Here is a 22299-nt window from a genome sequence, read left to right as displayed (position 1 = left end):
GACTTAAAGGAGGCAAGGCAGCACCCAGCACCTCTGAATGCTATAATTTTTTCATGTAGGCATTAAGAAAAACAAGCATCTGCATAATTATATCCTTTTTATTTATTGCGTATTATAATTTAATATTTGACTATTGCTCCAGACAATCAGAAATTATAACCATTTAAGAGAAATCATACGTAAGGTCTAAAATGAAGAAAGTAAGATAAGGCTCTAACAGAAAACCTATATAGTCATCCCATTGTAGTATGACTACTTGTCAGCTGAGAAATGCTTTCTTTTATCCATTTCTTAACTGACCCTTATACAGAGTGAGGAAACTTCTGGCTGTGGCATAAATGCGAGAATTTCAGCGTTTGTTTGATCTAGGCAGCTGACTCCAACAAACTTCTGGACTTACAGGAAGAAGCCCTTGCTGTTTATTTAGTTGATACATAATTTGTTGTGCTGCATCTCAAAATGTGTTGTGAAGATCTGGAAGGCTACAAATATCATTTGCTAGTTGACAGTGCTGAAAGTAAATAGGAGAAAGATTTCTTGACTGAATCTAAAACACAGAGTGTTTCTAATTTGTTGTAAGCAAATACGACTACAGTTCATTCTCCTGAAATTCTTAAGGAATGGAAAAATCAAAATGGGGTGAAATTCAATAATGCAAATGGCAAGGCCACATATATGGGAACTGGTAGCCAGAACTTTCTGAATCAGAAAGGGCTCAAAAAGAAAGGACCTGAGTATAACAATATTTCCTGTGAGTATGAGTAGGAACTAGGAATATACTGTGGCTGTGAAGATCTCATACCAGTTACATCAGAGGAAGTATCTAGAGCAAAGGTAATGAAATTTAAGTGCTGATACATAAAGCAGTTGTGACACCACATCCAGAATACTCTACAGCATTGTTCTGATCACCAAACTTTAAGAAGGATATGATCTGTTTGGAATAGATGAAGAGAAGGTCTATCTGTAAAAACAGTCAGATATAGTTTCTATCATACTTCAGGAGACTGAATGATCTTGGATTGTTCATCCTTGCTAGTTAAAGACAAGTAAGGTTATTGTAGGAGAGTGCTGAAGAATGTCAGCCCAAGAGTAAAGGATTATAACCTAGTTTATGAGTATTTTAAAGCTGTAAATTAGAACAAAAATTTCTTACATAGGATAAGTGAAATCCTGTAATAGCTTTCAGATGGGAGTATCCATTATAATTCAACCCTCCATGTAAAGGGATCTTTCACTTTCATCTTCCCTTTTGGAAAAATAGGCCTTTCTCAAAATACAGGTTGATAGTCATACATAAGGTTTATAAATTGCTATTGTACTCATAAAAACCCATGCAAAGTCAGATATCATGGGAAGGATCCATTCAATTATAAGGCACTTTTTTTTTTAAACAAAATCACAAACCCACTATTACAAAAGTAAAAACAAGCAAACAAGGGAACCAGAAGAATCCTCAAACCCGAAAAACATATAGCAGAATTAGCTGCATCCCTAAATCTCACAGCTGCTCATCTAGGCATGCAATATACCACAATTGAGGCAACATGTGCCTTCAGAAGAGCTAGGGAAGTAAAATAAATGTATCATCATCAGACCTGCTGGAATATAGTCAGGCCAGCAAGCTAGAGTGAATAAGATCAACTAGCTGACTGTGCGTAAGTACTTCTAAAACTCAACAGAACAGAAAAATTCAATAGCACAAAATAGAAGGCCATGAGCTTGGAAGACTAATAGCTAAAAGGACTGCTTGGAACAATAAGTTCATCTGCTGGAAATGACTGTGAAAGCTGGTCACAGGATCTATATGGACCATTTGCATCCTGTGAGCATGATAAACTTTGGGAAATGTGTTCCTAACAGAAACAGAGACAAGCTGGTGCTCAGGCTCTGCTTCATCTGGAATCCCCTCATGGTTAAAACATCTCTGGTCAGAAAACACAAACCAAAACTAGAGTGCAGAAAAAGGCTGTGCTGATGATGGGAATATGAGGCCTCTCTTACAGGTGACAGACTGAAAATCTTGTCTCATTTAGTTTGGCAGAATGCCATCTGGAAAGGGAAATGGTTGGCCTCTTACAGATAAAAAGGGGCTAAACATCAGTGGGAAATGAGTCATTTAGATCTGTGTGATCTGACGTCTACAAAGGCAGTGACTGCAGCTGGAGGAGCAGGAGAGGATGCCCTCAGCTCTTCTGCTTCCCACTCCCCATAAGGGCACCACAGTGTGACGTGAGCAGACCCACCATTATTTCTGGTTTATTCTAGCACATGGAAAAGAACCAATGTTAGAAAGAGAGAGTTTCAGTCCTTTCTGCTAAGGCTGGCCCTGTATTTCTGAACACTGTTGAATAGCAAGAACATGCTTCCTGCTGCTCTTCAGTTCAAGCGGACAGTTCAGCTAGTGTCAGACCCTTGTACAATTTAAAGTAACCCTGTTGCAAATTATCAAATTGCATTGCGATTTTCCAAGGTTCTGAAAGCTTGAAGCCACAGCTCTAATGGTGCCTGAGTCTGAGAAACCAACACTAACAATCAAAGGCTGGGTCTTAATTGTTGGAAAGTTTGAGAGTTTCCAGCTCTGATGATTGATCTGTTGATTAACTAGTTCGGTTGGTATTTTCTCTTGTACATCTTCTCTATTAGATAATGCTGGTCTGTTTAACTTTTTTCTTTTTCTCTTTCCCCCTTTTTTTTTTCTTCTTTCTTTTGCTTGTTCTTAGTCTGGATTTCTGCTTCCCTTTGACGTCTCAAGACTTCTTGTTTCTCCAAACAACTTACCACACCTCCTAGTGTACAAGTATTTATATTGTGTCATATTTTGTTAGAAACCTCTTCTATGTTATTCAGTTCAAAGAACAAAATAACTGCAGAAATGGTATTTGATGCATGTTTCAGAGCAGTAGGATAGGATAAATTTCTGGTTGTCTGAGCATTGAGTAATTTAAGTCAAGAAATTTGTTCAGGATGTTATGCTTCTCAGGGGAACAATGAGTTTCTGCAGCCCCTAACAGCTCTTCTTTGCGAAATGAGTTTTTCTGTTGTAAATTCCCTTTTCCCTCATTAAAAAAAAAAAGATTTGGGGGAGACAAAGATCACAGCCAACATTATTTAAAGCACCTTTTTGTAATTAACAGTTATGGGTAGAGCCAAGCTGTTATTACTAAAAGCAGATGGCCATTCACAAAACACATCCTCTTGCTCCCTTCGTGCAGTTCACACTACCCGATGCAGTTCATAGCTACCCGATCGGAGCAGCAGCGGCAAGGCCAAGCACAGCAGGACACTCAGCAGCAAAAGGGTGTATTGACACACTGGTGGCTTCTAGGCAGGTATTCAGAAAGTCCCTCAGGGGTCCTGGAGTTTCATCAGATGTATGCACAACCCTGTAGCCTTTGTTGGAAACAGCAGCCACTGCTCGGCAGTGGTCTGGGTTACTCTGCGTGTTGTAGGTGCTGATGTGTGCTGGTGGTATAGATTTGGCAGGCTGTTGGTATTCTGGGCTGACCAAGTCTTGCAGCTCCAGCAGAACTCCTAGGCTCCAGAGTTTATCAGTCCTTGGGAGGTTTTTGCATAGTACCTCTCAGCGCATACTCTCCTTCTCCTTGTCTTGCTGTTTTCTGGTAGCTTTTTCTCCATCAACAACAACCAGTACCTATGAGATCCATTCATACAAACTCCCACAAAAGCCCACTTACAGCCATCCATTGAATTTGTGTCTCTTGCTTTATTCTTCACCACTCTTTTAAATTAAAAATTGTATTATGCAAGAATAGTGTGGGTTACTAGGTAACATTCTTAGTAAACCTATAAGACAATTTTACTTCCCTGAACCATGTGAATCGGAGAAGTACAGCAGAGGGTGTCTCAATGCCAATGACACAATAAAAGGATGAGCTGCCTCCTGTGCTTGAGTAACGAAGGCTACAGCTTCCCGTTGGTTCCTATCCACCCAGTCAAAAGGGACATTTATTCCCTTATTTAAAGACAGACTCAATCACAAAAGAAGTCTCCAGTGCCCAAGAGTTGCTTACACCTGTTTTACAAGGCTGGGACAGAAAGTAAGTGAAGAAAGCAATTCACAGGTAGGTAAGAAAGCCAGGTAGAGAGAACTGAGCTGCCCTCTAAAAAGAAAAATGTTAAAGCAAGTGAGTCATGCCAGAAAAGAAAGTCAGGAAAAACAAAAAAACCACAAGAAACTTCAATACAAGCTAAAGAATGTACGATTACAGAGTACTATCTTGCAAAATGCCTGAGGAGGAGACAGGACATGAAACTGCCTTTTGCAGGTCATTTGGAAGAGAAAGAAGTGAAGACCAAAGTGACTCCTCCAGAGCTGGGATGGCCTCCTCTGTGAGCCACAAAGACAAGCAGCTGTGCAAAGGGAAACAGACAGCATGTATTGCGGCTGGAGCCCCTGTGTGTCTGGTTCCTGTGCTCCAGTACTTGACATATGAGACTGTAGACATGGACAAGGAAATTTCAGAGCAGCACATTTCTCCATTGCGTATTCTTCAGACTGTCAAAAGATACTCTGAACTTAAGAAACTCCTAGCAGGCATCACCATTTGCAAGGCAGGGGCACACCAAAGAAAGAAGTCAGTTGCCTCACCTCTCAAGAAAAGGAATGTTAAACAATCAGCCATAAGAAGGGTTGCACATAGGAGTGTCACCTTCAAGTGCGAAGAAAGCAGAAACTCTTGCCCCACACTGGCAAGGCAAGGGCTGATACACGTGCAAGGCTCTTGCCAAATCCAGCGCTATGGTCTAAGGGTACAATAAAAGCCCTTGCAATGCCCTGCTGTGCCTAGGGCATGCCTCACAGGTTTTAGGCAGCAAAGCATGAAGAGGGAGGTCAGGAGACAGCAACTGCTTCTTGCCCAGTGGGAGAGAGCACCCTGTCAGTCGAGAGTTTTGTTTAAACAGCAACACCCGGCACTGCCCCAGCAGGGAAGAGTCTGCAGAGGGATTGCTCAGGGTCCCCGGTTGCATTTCAGTATTTGAACTCTTGAGCCCAGAGCTGAAGCAAACCTCTTTTGCTCTTGGACTCCTGCAGCCTGTTCTGCCGGCTGGAAGGTTCTCTTTGGGATACTCCAAGTTGCAGTCCAGCTGGGCCTCACAGCAAGCAGCTGCCCTGGGCCTTGCGGGGACAGGCAGGAGGAGGGAAGGCAGAACAGGACACGTGGGCAGGATACATCCTGCCAAACCAAAGATGCATGTCCTCCTCTTGGGTCAGTCAAGCTTGCCAGCCCTTCTTGGACCCTGGCTAGAGAGTGCTATAATGAGTCAATGACATCTTATTGCTGTGGCCAGGACACAGGGCCTTTTGTGCTGCGTGTTGGACTAGAGTCTCCTGACTGGACAAGAGCACACAGCTGGACATAGGGATAAAGCTCTGCAAAGAGAGGCTGTAGTGCACCCCTTGCTGAGAAGGAGAGCAACAACCTGCCTGGAGGGCAACTGGCCCTGATGGGCAGCACCAGCCTCCAGCTCAGGTTTGCACTTGTTTCTGAAAGCAGCTGAGAGGGGAAGAAGGGATCTGCCCCCCAGAGGATAGGCGCAGGCTGTGAGGGATGGTGAGGGTGAATGTTTGGAAGAGCAAAGGGACCTTCATGTCCTTCTTGCACAGTCCCAAGGAGGAATATGAGACCATATCTGAAAAAAAATTTGTTTTTTTAATTTCATGTTGATGCAGGCAGGCCCTAGCAGCCATTACCATATGGGTATTAGAATAAGGGGAATCCAAGTGGGAGCACCTGGGAAAGAGTCAGCTCAAAGCAGGGTCTCAAGAAACTTTTGAGACCTTGTGCTCTCCTTGAGCAAACCAGAATTAGCAAGAAGCAGAGCTGGGGGACCTGAGGAGCACAGAAAGGAGAAGGGAGGCACCACTCTTGGTAGAAACCTCACATTTTGCTACTCTGCAGTTTGGTGAGGGTGCCTGGCTGGCCAAGCACATCGCTTTCAGGTGGATAAAGGGAGATGATAAGGCTTCTCATTGACATGGCAGCCTTTTGCACCATCTCAGCCTGGCCATGAGCCCCATTGATCCAAGCCAGGACACTGACACACAAACTGCCTTCCCAGCCTGACCTCAGACCTGCCTTATCACTGTGGACTTGCCTGATGATCACCGGACAGTGTCTGAACCTGGTTATTGCCTCTGGACCTGCCCTGCTCACCTTGCTTGGATACTGCAGGACTGAGCACTTGCTGGCACAGCCATCGCCTCTGCCAGCTGTGTTATTGCTCTTGGCTCCCAGCACCCTGTCCCTTGCAGAGCAGCTGGCCCTTGCTGCTCCCTGACAATTTGCACCAGCTGAGGCAGCGGGTCAGAATCAAGTGTGGTTTCAACACTGGGGTTGCTGAATTTGGCAGCCCAATAGCTGCTTCAGCTCCATGTCCCCAGGTCCAGGCAGTAGGGAAGGTGAGCATGTATTACCAATAGGAACACATGCACATGTACACATGATACATACATACCTGTATGCACAGATGGCCATAGATTACCACAAACAGAAAACAGCACTCACATAAATATGAGCAGCACCTATGGCCTCATTCTATTCCCCTCTCCAGCTGATCAGGATGAAAGCCTGCTAGCGGAAATATATAGATGTGTGTGTGTGTGTAAAATATTTATATTTATGTATTTTCATATATATATTTTCATATATAAATATTTTCATATATATTCATATATATATATATGAAAATATGGATCCCTTCAGTAGCTGATCTTAGACAGTCAGTCTAATCAGTAGCTGGCCCTGGGATCCCCTGGTCTCCCCAGTTTCTGGTACCTAGACAGATAAGACCCCATGAGCTGCAGTCCCACTCCAGTTGCTGGTACTCAGACCTACACACACGCATGCACAGACACCCTATGGATCCCTCCAGTATAGATCCATCTAGGCCTTAGATGCTTAATCTATTCAGTAACTGGCTCCTGGATTGCCTGGTCTCCTGGTTTCACACACACTCACAAACCACAGGTCTGTCCATTAGCTGGTCCAGACCTACTGGCCTTCCCAGTAGCTGACCAGTCTCTCCAGTAGCTGGCTTGGACTTCTTGGTTCCTCCAGTATCTGACTCTCAGACCCTCTGGCCTCTCCAATATCCAGTCCAGCCTTACAGTCGCTCCAATATCTGGCTGTCAAATCTCTCATCCTACTTGATGGCTAGTCCAGCTCAATATTTATTAGTGAACACACACTGACATGCACACACCCACATCCACACAACAGGCACGCTCTCCAGTCTCCCTGGTTGCTGGCACCTCAGACTCATGGCCCCTTTTGACCCATGGGCCCCTGTGTTGGGTTTGTGTAGCAAGGGAGGGGCTCCAGGGCTGGCTCCTGTGAGAAGCTGCTAGAAGCTTCTTTGGCTCCAACCTGGACCCGCCTCTGGCCAAGGCTGAGCCCATCAGCAACGGTGGTAGCACCTCTGTGATAGCGTATTTAAGAAAGAAAGAAAAAAACTCCTGAGGGGAGAGCAAGATGGAGGAGGAAGAAGAAGAGGAAGAAGAAGAGCTACACTAAAAAAAGAGGAGGAGAAGAAGAAGAAGACGGGAGAAGAAGAAGAGGAACTACAGTGAGGAGTGGGATGTGAGAGAAACAACCATGCACACACAGAGGTCAGTGAAGAGGAAGAGGGAGGAGGTGCGCTGGAGCGGAGATTCCGCTGCAGCCCGTGGTGAGACGGCAGGCTGTCCCCCTGCAGCCCATGGAGGTTAATGGTGGAGCAGAGATTCCCCTGCAGCCCGTGGAGGACCCCACGCTGGAGCAGGTGGCTGGGCCCGGAAAAGGCCGTGACTCTGTGGGAGAGCCCACGCTGGAGCAGTTTGTGGAGGACTGCAGTCTGTGGAAAAGGCTTGAGTTGGAGAAACTCATGGAGGGCTGACCCCTGTGAGAGGGACCCCACGCTGGAGCAGGGGAAGAGTGTGAGGAGTCCTCCCCCTGTGGAAGGAGTGGCAGAGACAATGTGGGATGAACTGACTGCAACCCCCATTCCCACCACCTGCGCCGCTGGGAGGGGAGGAGGTAGAGGTATCGGGAGCAAAGCTGAGCCCAGGAAGAAAGGAAGGGTGGAGGGAAGGTGTGTTTTCTATTTCTCATCATTCTACTCTGATTTGGTTGCTAACAAATTAAATTGGTTTATTTTTCCCCCAAAATCGAGTCTGTTTTGCCTGTGACCATAAGTGGTGAGTGATCCCTCCCTGTCCTTGCCTTGACCCACAAGCTTTTGTTGTATTTTCCCCATCCCGATGGGGGGGAGGAGTGAGCAAGCGGCTGCATGGTGCTTTGTGGCCGGCTGGGCTTAAGCCATGACAGCCCCTCACCAGTGGCTGGCACTCAGACCTCCATACACACATGTGCACACAGAATAGAGACCCCCTCACCCAGGAAAACAGTCAGGAACAAGAGTTTAATAAGAAGACAGGAGAGACTGCGGTGACCAGGCGCAAGGCATGGCCAGACAAGTGTACTGACCAGCAACCTGTTTACAAGTGACCAGCCCCTTTATCCCATTTTCCCTCTCTTTTCCCACCATTGTTCCTCTCTAAAGCACCTTGATCCCTCCTTTTTCACCTTCCCCTAAAAATCCTGTAAAATGTCTCACACAATCTCGAAATGCTCTTCCCATGATCCCATAATGAGTCCCATACCTCTAGGCAGTCTGTAAGTGAGTCTCTCCCATTGACTCACCTGGTGGGTCTCACTCCCCGACAATGGGGCTGGTCACTGCCGTCTGGCAGCCCTGGGGGGAGCCGGGTCAGAGTGCTCCGGTGGCTCTGCTCAGGTTACTGGGGTTTCCCTGCCTGCCCTTGTTCCTTCTGCTTAATTCTGTTTCTCTGTGTTTGTGGGGATGAGCCTTTAATCACACAACCTAACCATTTCTAGGAGGCCATGCCTTATATTCCAACCCAGGGGACACAGCAGTAGTACAATGCCTACCTGGCTGCACTGCACATCAGTCATGCAGGATGCCTATCTGTGAGACATTAATTAGCCTCTAAGCATGCCTGAACAGCTCTGCTTCACCCGTTTGCTGTGTCTCAGGCCATGTGGAAGCAGGAGCTGACGCCTCCTCTTCCTCCCCAGATACTCTGCAGATGGAAAGCTTCCTGCTGCTACTTTTGACCCACACTGTGAAGACCACCATGGGTCTGTGCTGTCCATTTCCACTAGACTGTTCCTCTGCTGTCCCCGTGCAGCTTCTTCCTTTGTTTGTCTCAAGCCTTTTGGTTGGGAAAAAGACCTCTCAGCTAGCTGAAATACAGGTTTTCCATCTGTACAGGTTTTTTGACTTCACTCCCTGATAAATTTCATGGACCCCAAAGATTTGTTTTTCACAAGAACGCTACCTTTGAGAGCTACTTCCACATCTTTGTTCCACAGGCTATACACCAATGGTTTCAGCAGGGGAGTTACCACTGTGTAGGTGATGGAAATCAGAACATCCTCATTCAGGATGTACCCTGGATTTGAGCTGCAAGTAGATGATGGAGGCACATCCAAAGTGCATAATAACCACAGTAAAGTGGGATGCACAAATGGAGAAGGCTTTCCACCTTCTCTCAGTGGAAGGGATCTTCAGGATGGTGTTGAGAATTAGAAGGGAAGAGAGCAGAATCAAGCAGAAGGAGCAAAATGCAGGCAAAACACAAATTATAAAAATGACTGTTTCATCTAGACAGTTCCTGGCATACACAAGCTTAAGAAGTGGTGTGAGATCATAGAGAAAGTGATTAGTTTTATTCTACTTGCAGAAAGATAAATAATGCATGTCTCTGTCACTGAGAACAGAAATCCGGTCCACGCTGAAAAAGCTGCCAGCAGAAGGCAGAACCTGTGGCTTACGATGACATGGAAATTGCAAGGGCCTACAGACTGAGGCATAACGATCATACCCCATTGATGCTAGGAGCATGCAAGTGATGCATCAAAAACCAAGGAAAAAACCACATCTGGATAGCACGTCCCATGAAGGACCTTTTGCTTTCTTACCAAGTTTGCTAGTATGCTAGGGACAATGACAAAGGTCTACCATGTCTCTGAGAAGGAGAGAGTAGAGGGGAAGTACATGGAGAAATGGAGAGAACAATCAACCCTTATTATCACCACTATACGAATATTGCCAGTGAGAGCAGACAAGTACATGAAGGACAACACCAAAACCTGCAGAATTTGTGCAATGGAGAAATGGAGAAATCCAGTTTTCAGGAAGAAATCAGGAAGAATTCTGTGACATTGGTTTGGGAGGAGGCTAAGAAACCCTTCCCTCTGCTGCCTCCTCACGTTGTAGACGTGGTGAACTCTCAGCCCCGGAGCTGTGCTGCCTCTTCTAAAAGTGGTTCTTTGGGGCTGTGTTTGTGTTTGAAGTACCCTGGTGGCAACTGCTAGGGCTGCAGGCACATGGAGACTGCTGACTATGCCCTGCCCTGAGGTTAAACTAACGAACCAAGGCATACGGAACTACTGGCCATGGCATGAGAAATTGCCCAATGTGGCAAGTAGCAGTGTGAGAGGTTGACCAAAGTTACAGACAGCACCATGAAGTATGGCTGGATTTCTCAGGTGGTTAAGGGGCAGTTTATGTGAGAAATCATTGCACTTCACAGATGATTAGAGGGAGGTACTGGTGGCAAGAATTTTGCAAGGCCAACCATAGTTAGATTATATGAGTAATACCATATAGGGCCAAAATTGCCTAGATTACAGTATCACAAATCTCAAATTCGATAACAGATGTAGTAAAACGGGGATCAGCGAGAAAAAGGGGGCAGGTTGTTTGTATGGGAGGAGATTGGAATGGAGGGACAAGGAATGGGATAATAAAGTATGCAAATCATGATCTGGGCTGTCCAAGAGTACCTGCTGGGCATCCCTGCCCTTGATTACCACAACCTAATCAGGACCATAAGCAAACATTGTTTTGACCGTAGAACACATGTCAAAACAACTTCTTTAGTCAGGAAGATTTGGAGAGAGCAGGATGCTTTCAGTGGTTAGCAGGAGAACATCTGAGACAGACAGATCAAGCATACTGGTATCACCATACTGATGCCTGTTGCAGGCCTGATGATATTGGCATCCTCCTAATTACTTCCTAAAAACAACCACAAGGAGGTGGACATCCTAGAAACACTACATTCTAGATGGGACAAAAATGGCCCGGTGGAAAGAAAACTAAGAGTGTGTTCAAGCAGATGCCTAGGAAGCAGAGTTGCAAATGCTGCTATGCTGCATGTGTTTCTGAAGTCATGTTTCTACCAGCCTCTGTTCACTGAAGGTTTCCTTGCATGAGAACGATTCCTGAGGAGCACTTAATTCGCAGAACACACTAAATAAATAGGCAAGATTGTCCCATGATGCAGTTGATATCACAGCCTTTTCTTTCCATGATGCTGTCAGCTGCTGGATTGGGTCAGGAGTTCTTAAGGGGTTAAACTAGCTTTCTAACTGCGCCCTGAATGTGCTTTCAGTAAACTATTTTCTGCCAAGGGTCTTCCTAAGGGCCAGCTGCATGTTCTTGTTTGTTCAGATCATAATCTACGGAGTTTAACAAGGGAGTCATTACAGTGTAAGTAACAGAAAGAAAACTGTCTTCATCCAAGATAGATCTGGATTTGGGCCTCAAATATATCATGGAGACATATTCAAAATGCACAGCAACAACAACAAGATGAGAAAAGCACTTAGGAAAAACTTGTTCTTCCCTTCAGTAGAGGGAATTGAGTACAGGCTTTGGGGTTCATGAGAATGAGTTTGAAGGCTTATATATTGCAAAGCAGCAATCATAACCCATTGCTACTAGAAGGAAACAAACTGCATGAAGAACCAATGAAGAAAAACACCTGCATAAGACAAGCAATAAATGAAATGCTCTTGATTTCTTTTAAGAAATTTGCCAACACACTAGGGACAATGACTAATTAATAACAGATCTATGACAATGAAGGAACAGAAGGAAAGAAATAAATGGAAGAGTACAGTCAATCCTTATTATTACCATAATGGTGACGTTTCTGGCAAGTGTAAGCAGATATACGATGGAAAACACTAGGAAGAGCACAAGCTGCGCATCCAGAAAACTGGAACATTTGAGCAGGACTAATTCTGTTGTGAGGGCTTGATATCCTTTTCTCATTTCTGCAAAAAAGTTCTGCTGGAAAGAATGATCATAAGACAAAGGAATGAAATAATAGTATCACAGCTTAATCCATTAGAAAAGCTAATCTTTTCCCAAATACACTATTATACCTTGAAATGCTACAAGGACTGAAAATATTTCACACTTTGAGAGAGTCTTTCACATGGGAATAACTCTAAGAGTAAAAATAGTAATAATAAATCACGGTACCTTCTTACTTGCTGCCCAACTAGGACTCCAGAGGAGTTTAAGCCATGTACCTAATAACCTTGTGACATGAAGGTCTACATACAAAGACAAAAATGAGGAAGCTCACATGGAAATCAAAGGAAATAAGAACAAAACGAAGGCTGAAATCTTCTGAGAGGAAAAGGTAGTGTTCCCTTTACCTAAAGGTCTGGTTTTAAACATCCTTCATCACAGAGCTTTGAAAATTTGTATCACATAAGTGTAACTTCTCAGACACAATGTCAAAGACTTGCTGAAACTTAACTCACATGGGGAGTCCCTGCATTTCTCTCTCACACACCGGGCACAAATACTGGGTATATTTTCCCTGCTAAGGGGCAAGACTGGAATGGAGGAGGGGAGAATGGATGCTGGCACCGAAACATTCAAACTCCAAGTTCTGTCGCTGCTTAATACGTCTCTACTAACAACCCTTCTGGGGTGATAGGCCTTGACAGGCAGGACCCAACGGGACCCATGTCTGGGCAGCCTGTGGCTCTGGGATCTCGTGACATGGGGAAGGAGGTCCTCTCCCCAAGAGTGGCAATGTGGGTTTGGGTCGGAAGGGAGAGGCAAGGGCTGAAGGGAGAGCTGTCGTAGGGCAGGGCCAGGGAGGAGAGCACAGAGGAGAGGAGAGCGCTCGGCCTTGTAGCAGCTCCCCCTGTGCCAAGTGCTGGGAAAGCCTCTGCCATGGAAAGCAGGAGCAGAGCTGGGGAGCAGAGCTGCCCCCTGAGCTCAGCCACAAAGGGCGGAGCCAGCGGGGATGGTGTCACAAGCAGAGAGGTGAGGTCACAGAGGAAGTCCTTTCCTATTGGTCCCCGCCACCCAGGGAGAGCCCTTGCTCCCGCTGCCCAGGTGAGCAAAGGGCCGGAGCCTGCAAAGGAGAGGGCCTGAGCCTGAGCCCTTCTTCCGCGGGGCTCAGCCGAAGCAAGGTCGGTCCTGGCCTCCCTGCCCCAGACAAGGCTTGGCCAGGCCGGCAAGGACGGGCGCAGGCAACCCGAGCCCAGAGCCAGGAACCACCAGCGAGAGCCAGCAAGGAAAGCAAGGACAGGCGGGCAAGGGAGGCAGGGCACACGGGAAGGCACGGCGTGGAGAGACCCGCGGGAGCAAGCTGTGAGCAGCATGTCCGGAGCAGAGGAGGTCTGCACGGTGCCTGAGCAGGAGTGGGCGCCCGAAGTGACATGTTCTGGGGGCCCCTCCGAAGGCAGCGAAGCGAAGGCCAAAAAGAGCCGCTCCTCCCGGTCCTCCCGGGCCGGGCTGCTGTTCCCTGTGAGCCGCGTAGACAGGCAGCTGCGCAGAGGCCGCTTTGCTGAGCGCTTTGGAGCCAGGGCCCCCGTCTATCTGGCTGCGGTGCTGCAGTGGGTGACGCACAAGACCATGGACGTGGCTGGCAAGATTTCCAAGAAGAGCAAGCAGCAGCGCATTTCTCCATCACACTTGCAGACGGCGATGCAAAAGAGCTCTGTGCTCAAGCAGCTCCTGCGAGGCAGCATGCCCAGGTGCCGTGGCAGGGCTGTCCCCAAAAGCCAGCGCGTGGCCTCATCCTCCAAAAAGAAGACGACCAAGAGTAAGAAGAGATACCCCTGGCAAAGGGCTGCACCTGCCCGTGCCACTGCTGCTGTCAAGTGAGAAGAAAGCAGAAGCTCTTGCCCCCCACTGGCAAGGCAAGGGCTGCTACACGTGCAAGGCTCTTGCCAAATCCAGCACTATGGTCGAAGGGTACAATAAAAGCTTTTGCAATGCCATGTGGGACATCGGGCCTTTTGTGCTCTGCGTTGGACTAGCGTCTCCTGGCTGGCCAAAGGCAGGCAGCTGGACGCAGGCAGAAAGCTCTGCAAAGGGAGGCTGTAGCACAGCCCTTGCTGAGAAGGAGGGCAGCAACCTGCCTGGAGGGCAACTGGCCCTGACGGGCAGCACCAGCCTCCAGCTCAGGTTTGCGCTTGGTGTGAAAGCAGCTGAGAGGGGAAGAAGGGATCTGCCCCCCAGAGGATGGGCGCAGGCTGTGAGGGATGGTGAGGGTGAATGTTTCTGGAAGAGCAAAGGGCCCTGGAGGTCCCAAGGGGGAATATGGGAGAGACAGCAAGTGCCCCGCAGTCCAGCCACGTTTGCCCTTCCTGGGTGGGGAGGGCAGGAAAGCACTTGGGCTCATCACAGCCAGCACCCCAATTCCCACAGCTGCCTGCCCATGCAGAGCTCGGCGGCCAGTGTCTTCCATACCTTGCTTTCCATGGCTCTAGGAGAGCCCTCAGGTTCCTGATCCAGCCTGAGCACGCTGCCCGCCTTTCTTCCAGGTGAAGCACGCAAGGACAGGCCCTCCTGTGGGATCTTCCCATCGGGCGTATCCCCACTTGGGACCATGGGAAGGCAGGAAAAGCTGCTTTCTGACAGTGACTGTTATTCATTTTTCCCCACTTCTCCTGTTTATTTCCACACTGCAAGGTCTTCTGCGTGTTAAGTGTGTATCCTATACGTCTAAGCTGAAGTTCGTTTTCCCTGGAACTCCATGGGAAGAAAGGGAAGAGAAAAGAAGGGCACACGTGTCATAGGAAAGTATGTTGTCTGTTTTCCACAGGCAAATGCATTCCACTCAAAACTGCGACAAACAGGTGACACAGCTTGTTGCAGGATTTCATAGAAACTCAGGACATGAAGCGCTTTGGCCCAAGGAACAGCTAAAACACCCTCTTCTTTCAATCTCACTACTAACACATTCCAGAAGCGGTTTCTGGTGGGGACCAGGGGCAAGACACATCCATCTCCCGTTGTCTTGAAGCCTCAGAGACAATAAGCAGCACATATAAACACATCCCTGACACACCTGGGAAATTATCTCAGTGGCACCACAAACTTCCTGTTGCTGACATAAATGATACTGATTGATATAAACACTGATACTGTGGGGAATTTTTAAAAAAAGCAGGTATTCCTGACTGATAATCAGTGCTCCAAATGCAAGTCAGCTGCTGCAATGCTATGAGATTTAAAATATTTTCAGTATATTAGGGCAATCAAAGGTTAAAAAAACCAACCCACATCTGGAAATTGGCAAAATAAGCCAAGGCTAACCAGTGTTTTGGTTCTCCCCTTTCCTGGTGTTGAGGTGTGTGGCACAAGATAACCTGGCATGAGAAAGAGATACAGGAGAGCATGTCCTCCAGTTTGACCCATACTGAGGTGTGTTAAACAACTGCGCTCGAGTTTCTGTCTATAAAACGAATTTTCACATTTTTCAAGGGTGAGGATCTCTCTGACCATTTATTTCCAACAGGGATTTGCTTGCTCCTTTCCTTTATAGCCATATTCCCCGTTTGTTTAATCGCAAGGTATTTTTTCTAGCTGTGGGGCAAGACTGGAGTGGAGGAGGGGAGCACGGACGCTAACCCTGAAACTTTCAAAGAAGTCCAGGCCTTGTCACTGCTTACAACCTCTCTGCTAATGGCCCTGTCGGCTCAGTGGCTTCCAGTCCTCTCTGCAAGTTGGTCCCCATTCTACGTGACGTGAGAAGAACAGCGCTCTTTCTCAAGCATGGGAGTGACGGGAGGAAGAAGGCATCTCCAAACGAGTCGGGTCGTTTCCACTCCATGGGGCACTGCGGGAGAAACCTTGACAGTGGGACTGAGCTGTGAACCGGGGATGTGGGGACAGGCAAGCTTTGGCAGAGCAGAGGGACTCAGATGGGACACGTTCAGACCTGCTGTAAATGGCACCAGGCATTTTCAGAGCCTTTAAGGCACGTGAAGGGAGAGAAAACGGATGCAAAGGAAGAAAGCAAATGAATGCAGAGAGGGAAAGGGGTCAGCAATGGCTCACAGTTGCAGATTCAATGTTTTGGACAAAAGGGGATCCTGGCGCTATAGAGAGAATTATCAGGGGCAACATGGAAGGGTGGGAGTGGACAAAGTCCTGTATTTGCTGGGGCAAGACAGAGGAAGAGCTAGAGGTAGTGATTGGGAAAAGCCCTCTGTGTTACACCTTTCATGCGTAAAGAAATGAAATGGGGCAGTTTTGGTCTTTCCAAAAGGGTGACCCTTGTTTGTTGATCCTGATTGCAGTTTAGCAATCCCAACCACAGTGACACGTTTTCGGATTCAGCGTAACACCAGCACGAGCTGAGCTTTTATTCCCGACAAGCTGCCATTGAAATAAATGTGTAGATGCCTTTGTGCGTGTGCCTGCAAACAGAGGAAGGTTTATATTTGTTATGGACATGAGAGTGGGCAAGGCAAGTGACGAGTTGTGTTCGCCCTATGCACGGGCGGTACGAGCCTGCCGAGGGTCCGTGGGTGGGTAGGCAGGTGGGAGTCGCAGGTAAAGCCTGGAGCCGCCTTCTGCTGTGGCAGAAAGGGAGAGCTGCAGACCGGGTGGTGCTGGCTCCCCGTGGGCAAGGAAGGCAGAGGAGCAGAGGTCATCATCTGTCCTTGTCTCGGGGGAGGAACCGTCTGTTGTTGTGTTGACTTTGTCACAGCCCCGGAGGCTTCACCAGGTGTTGCCTGGCGGCCCTGCACAGCCAGCCCCTAACATCGTCGCCAGCAGACGTGTAAACGCTTTGCAAGGGAAGAACTCTTAACTTTTAACAAACCCCACTGTGGCCTCTGTCACAGCACAACAACGGCACTGGGAATCACCCGTGCCACTTGCAGAAGCCCCGTCAGACTTGTTATCGTTGAAACACTAACTCCTTAACGATGCCTCGTGCGGCTCGTCTCCCGGCACCACGGGACCCTCCCCTGTGCCGTTTGGGCAGGCAGAGCCTCTGCCTGCAGGCTCCGTTACCCGAGGTGCTGAGTAGGGCCGTGAGACCCACACGCTCGGTTCAGGCTCTGGCAGTGTATTGCCTGCGTGGCAGGTCAGGCACAGCCACCGCTGCTGCTGTAGCATTCGTTGCCCCATCGCTGTCAGACAAAAGTCAGGATTTCACCCTTTACTTAGCTCAGGCTCAGTTCTCTTCTCAGCCATTTCCTCCTGTGTTCTTCCATCCACTTCTCCATCTACAGCTGCTCCCTGGAAGAGCCATTGTTAGCTGCTCCTCCCTGTCCTGTTGTGCTCTTCAGCTGTGCTTCCCTTGCCATCTCAGGGATGAAGTGATTCCTGTTGGACACCCACTGTGAAATCCCTCCCCAAACCCCAAACCCCAGAGGTTGTCCCCAAGGACCAAAACAAACAGGGACTGCTGCTGAGAAAACCACAATCGATTGTGGGGAGGTGGAGGTGGGGAAAAAGCACCCGATTGCGCAGCATACCAAAAATCAGCTGCAATTTACACGCTTAGATGCCCTTGTGGGCTTGGCCTTTGTTGAACTGTGAAAGGTGAAGCTCCTGCAGTTCTGGCCTGTGATGGCAACCATGCCCTGTGATTTGAAAGAAGGTCTGGAAAGAAAGGCACCCACATCTTGTGCGCTTGGCTTGGGTCAGCCATAGAGAGTCCAGGGGAACATAACAGCGGGGTGGAGCACAGGCTCATGTTTTCTGGCCAAAGGGAGACATATTGTCAAGGACTTAAGCTCAGGAGGGCTCAAGCTCACAGATAATTTCAAAAGCAAAATGCGTTAAAGATAAACTTCCTCGTAGTGATCCCTGTCACTGTCCTAATGAGTCTGGTCTAGGTTGGGCAGCAGTCTTTAAAAAGGAATGGGCAAAATCTGGAGGGATGCTTGGAGTTGTCAGTGAAGGTGTGTGCTCTGAGTGAGTTATTCTAACGTGCTTTGCGATGTGGTTAGAAAGAAGGTGATTTTAGCAGGGCTTAGACTGCGTGTGTGCAGGAAGGGAGAACATGAGGTTCAAGCAGCACCATTCTCAGATGGGAAAGAGGTACTTACACGGGCACCGAGTGGCTTGGTGTTTGCTACTAATCTTGCTGAATCTGGCCAGGGAGGAAAGACTTGAGGGAGGGAAGTGGAAGTAAGCCTCGGGCATGAGCAGAAAAAGCCCCAGCCCCAGAGCAAGATGTTGGATCCACATCCTGCGGATATCTACTGCTCCCTCAAGCTCTAATATGGGTGTGCACAGCCAGCCCAACCTTTAGGTATGACGGTGTTCTGCTGACCTTTCGGTTTGATGGCGTAACTAGGGCAGATGCTTTCCGATAGAGGAGAATCAGAGACAGATCAGCTCCCTGGCTGGACTTAACAACAGCTTTGTCTCTCTCCCACCAAGACAATGGGCGCAAGTTGCAATAGCAAGAGCAAGTCACAGTCACTGTTGTCCTTGTGTCTGGCAGTGCTCCAGGTTTATTGACTGTAACCTACCAACACAGAGCGGAAGGGTGTGAAAGAGCCAGTCTGTTTCCTTGCGTTCAGAGAACTGGTACACTCCAGAGGAACAAGACATTCATCAATCTCACACCAAGTGTCCAAGAGGAGAAGTCACAAGCTCAGCTGTGCTCTCTGACTTTCTCAGCTCGAATGGAGAATAAATGGACATGAAGCTAACAGCCACCAGATCGGGGGCCCAGGGGCACACTGTGCCACAGGTCTGATGAAACTCCAGGAGCTTTGTTCCCAGAGGAGAGGCCATCATCAGCTGGGCTGAAGGAGACTCGTACTTCATTGAACGGCTCTACACCCACCTGGGTCGTAAAGACAAGACCATTCTTCTTCTTCCCTCTGCAGGGTGGTACCAAATGAGGAACCAAATAATGTTCCTCAGGACCGCACTGGTGATCTCAGGGCCTGGCAAGAATCATGCAGTTGTGCAAAGGAGCGTGCGTCAGGAGGTACCCTGCTTCAGAAATGGGGTGCTGGGCCAGGTGACCCCCAGAGGTCCCTTCCAGTCTAACTTCTTCTACGAGTCTGTGTGTGCAGGAATTATCTCTGCCTCTGAAGTGAAAGCCAACATGGGGATAAGAAAGGATAATGAAGGCAGTGAAGCTCTCTTACAGACTGTGTTGGGTTTGTGTGGCAGGGTTTTGGTAGCAGTGGAGGGGATACAGGGATGGCTCCTGTTAGAAGCTGCTAGAAGCTTCACCGGCTGCAAGTCGGACCCACCTCTGGCCAAGGCCGAGCCAGTAAGCGATGGTGGTAGCTCCTCTGTGATAGCATATTTAAGAAGGGGAAAAAAAGACTGCTGAAAAAAAGGAAGAGCTGCAGCAAAAACAGGAGTGGGATGTGAGAGAAGCAACCATGCAGGCACCAAGGTCAGTGAAGAAGGAGAGGAAGGAGATGCACCAGAGCAGAGATTCCCCTGCAGCCCGTGGTGAGACGGCAGGCTGTCCCCCGGCAGCCCATGGAGGTTAACGGTGGAGCAGAGATTCCCCTGCAGCCCGTGGAGGACCCCATGCCGGAGCAGGTGGCTGGGCCCAGAGAAGGCCATGACTCCGTGGGAAAGCCCATGCTGGAGCAGTTTGTGCAGGACTGCAGCCCGTGGGAAGGACTCGCATTGGAGAAGCTCGTGGAGAGCTGACCCCCATGGGAGGGACCCCACGCTGGAGCAGAGGAAGAATGTGAGGAGTCCTCCCCCTGAGGAGGAAGGAGTGGCAGAAACAACATGTGATGAACTGACCATAATCCCCATTCCCCGTACCCCTGTGCAACTGTGGGGGGAGGAGGCAGAGGAATCGGGAGTAAAGCTGAGCCCAGGAAGAAGGGAGGGGTGGGGGGAAGGTGTGTTTTTAAGATACGGTTCTATTTCTCATTATCCTACTCTGATTTGATTGGTAACAAATGAAAATGATTTCTTTTTTCCCCAAGTCAAGTCTGATTTTGCCTGTGACCATAATGGGTGAGTGATCCCTCCCTGTCCTTGTCTCCACTCAAGAGCCTTTTCATTGTATTTTCTCCTCCCCGTCCCCCTGGGGGGGAGGAGTGAGCGAGCAGCTGCGTGGTTGTGGTGGGTTGACCCTGGCTGGATGCCAGGTGCCCACCAAAGCTGCTCTATCACTCCCCCTCCTCAAATGGACAGGGGAGACAAAATAAAACGAAAGGCTCATGGGTCGAGATAAGGACAGGGAGATCACTCCCCAGTTACTATCACGGGCAAAACAGACTCGACTTGGGGAAAAATTAATTTAATTTATTACTACTCAAATCAGAGTAGGATAAGGAGAAATAAAACCAAATCTTGAAACACCTTCCCCCCACCCCTCTCTTCTTCCCGGGCTTAACTTTACTCCCGAACTTTCTACCTCCTCCCACCCTGAGCGGCACAGGAGGATGGGGAATGGGGGTTTCTGTCAGTTCATCACACGTTGTTTCTGCTGCTCCTTCCTCCTCAGGCAGAGGACTCCTCACACTCTTCCCCTGCTCCAAGGTGGAGTCCCTCCCACGGGAGACAGTCCTTCACGAACTCCTCCAACATGAGTCCTTCCCACAGGCTGCAGTTCTTCACAAACTGCTCCAGCATGGGTCCCTTCCACGGGGTGCAGTCCTTCAGGAACAGACTGCTCCAGCATGGGTCCCCCATGGGGTCACAAGTCCTGTCAGAAAACCTGCACCAGCGTGGGCTCCTCCCTCCATGGGTCCACAGGTCCTGCCAGGAGCCTGCTCCAGCGCGAGCTTCCCACGGGGTCACAGCCTCCTTCGGGCATCCACCTGCTCCGGCGTGGGGTCCTCCACGGGCTGCAGGTGGATATCTGCTCCACCATGGACCTCCATGGGCTGCAGGGGGACAGCCTGCCTCACCATGGTCTTCACCAGGGGCTGCAGGGGAATCTCTGCTCCAGCGCCTGGAGCACCTCCTCCCCCTCCTTCTTCACTGACCTTGGTGTCTGCAGAGTTGTTTCTCTCACATATTCTCACTTCCCTCCCTCTTGCTGCAACTGCTACTCCCCTGTAACTTCTTTTCCCTTTCTTAAATATGTTATCACAGAGGCGCTACCACTGTTGCTGACTGGCTCGGCCTTGGCCAGTGGCGGGTCCGTCTTGGAACCCGCTGGCATTGACTTTATTGGACATAGGGGAAGCTTCTAGCAGCTTCTCACAGAAGCCACCCCTGTAGCCCCCCCCCACTACCAAAACCTTGCCACGCAAACCCAATACAGTGGTGCTTTGTTACTGGCTGGGCCTAAACCACGACACAGACCCAATTATCCAAATGTTGTAGGTACCATGTAGGTACCATCAGCTAATGCTGATGCTTTTCATGCTGAAATCAGGAATGATCCACTTTAGGGAAGGGATATTTCTTTATCCCCACCTCTTTTTCACTTTTAAAATTTTGTCAGATTTTTAATAGGTTATAGTTTTCTTTATGGCATGGGTACCTTGGAAAAGGGAATTTGGCCCCTCAGTCATCTCAGTGTTCCAGAAACAGCTACAATGAGTATCTAGCTTTATAAATGTAACTGTGAATGTTGTGGTTCGATTTTCAGGTGCTCTTTCTGGTTTTCAGTTCTGCTTCTCTCATGTTCAGTAGAAAAAGCTGAACTTCTGTACGATTCAGGTAGGAATGGACTAATGTATCCGGTTTATCAATGCTTAGGGTTAGAACATCAGCAATAGTATCCTCTGGTAGATGAACAAATGTTCAAACCAGGTGGTAAGTGGCTAACCGATCTTTGACATTTAGTGTATTCACATTAGGGAACACAGCCATGGCTGCTCCTGTTGCTGAAGGGGGTGCCAGCTTTCCCATTTCTTTTCTTTTGAAAGAGAACAGCTGTCTCAACTGTTACATATTTCACAGGAAGTTTTCAACAACAGGTACCTGCAGTTATTCTCCTTAATGAACATGTAAGGGAGGAACCTTCAAAGGCTTCTTTAGGATAAGGGGTGGGCAGATTTTTTCTTCTCCTCTAAATTTGTGCCAAATAGAAAGATCCAGAGGAATTATGTGTTGAATGTAGTTCATTATTTTGAAAAGTCCATCCCAGTTAGCAGCCTTATTTCCTGGAAGGAATGATCCTGCAGGCAATTAATTCCATGAAAGCTGACAGACCAGTGGAATATATAGCATTTTTTAACCACTAGACCTCCTAGTTAGATG

At 48.3% G+C, this 22299-nt stretch overlaps 1 protein-coding gene across 1 annotated transcript; it reads left to right on the top strand.

The window, feature by feature from the left end:
* Positions 1–11955: 11955 nt before the first annotated feature.
* Positions 11956–14010, top strand: LOC127016405 (uncharacterized). Its single transcript, XM_050896912.1, has 2 exons — positions 11956–12037; positions 13304–14010. Exons 1-2 carry the CDS (start codon positions 11956–11958, stop codon positions 14008–14010), a joined length of 789 nt encoding a protein of 262 aa, XP_050752869.1.
* The last annotated feature ends 8289 nt before the right edge of the window (positions 14011–22299 follow it).

This window comes from Gymnogyps californianus, chromosome 1 (genome assembly GCF_018139145.2).
Source record: "Gymnogyps californianus isolate 813 chromosome 1, ASM1813914v2, whole genome shotgun sequence".
NCBI lineage: Eukaryota > Metazoa > Chordata > Aves > Accipitriformes > Cathartidae > Gymnogyps > Gymnogyps californianus.
The sequence above is the reverse complement of the archived record's forward strand: the minus strand, read 5'-3'. Positions and strand labels throughout refer to the sequence as shown.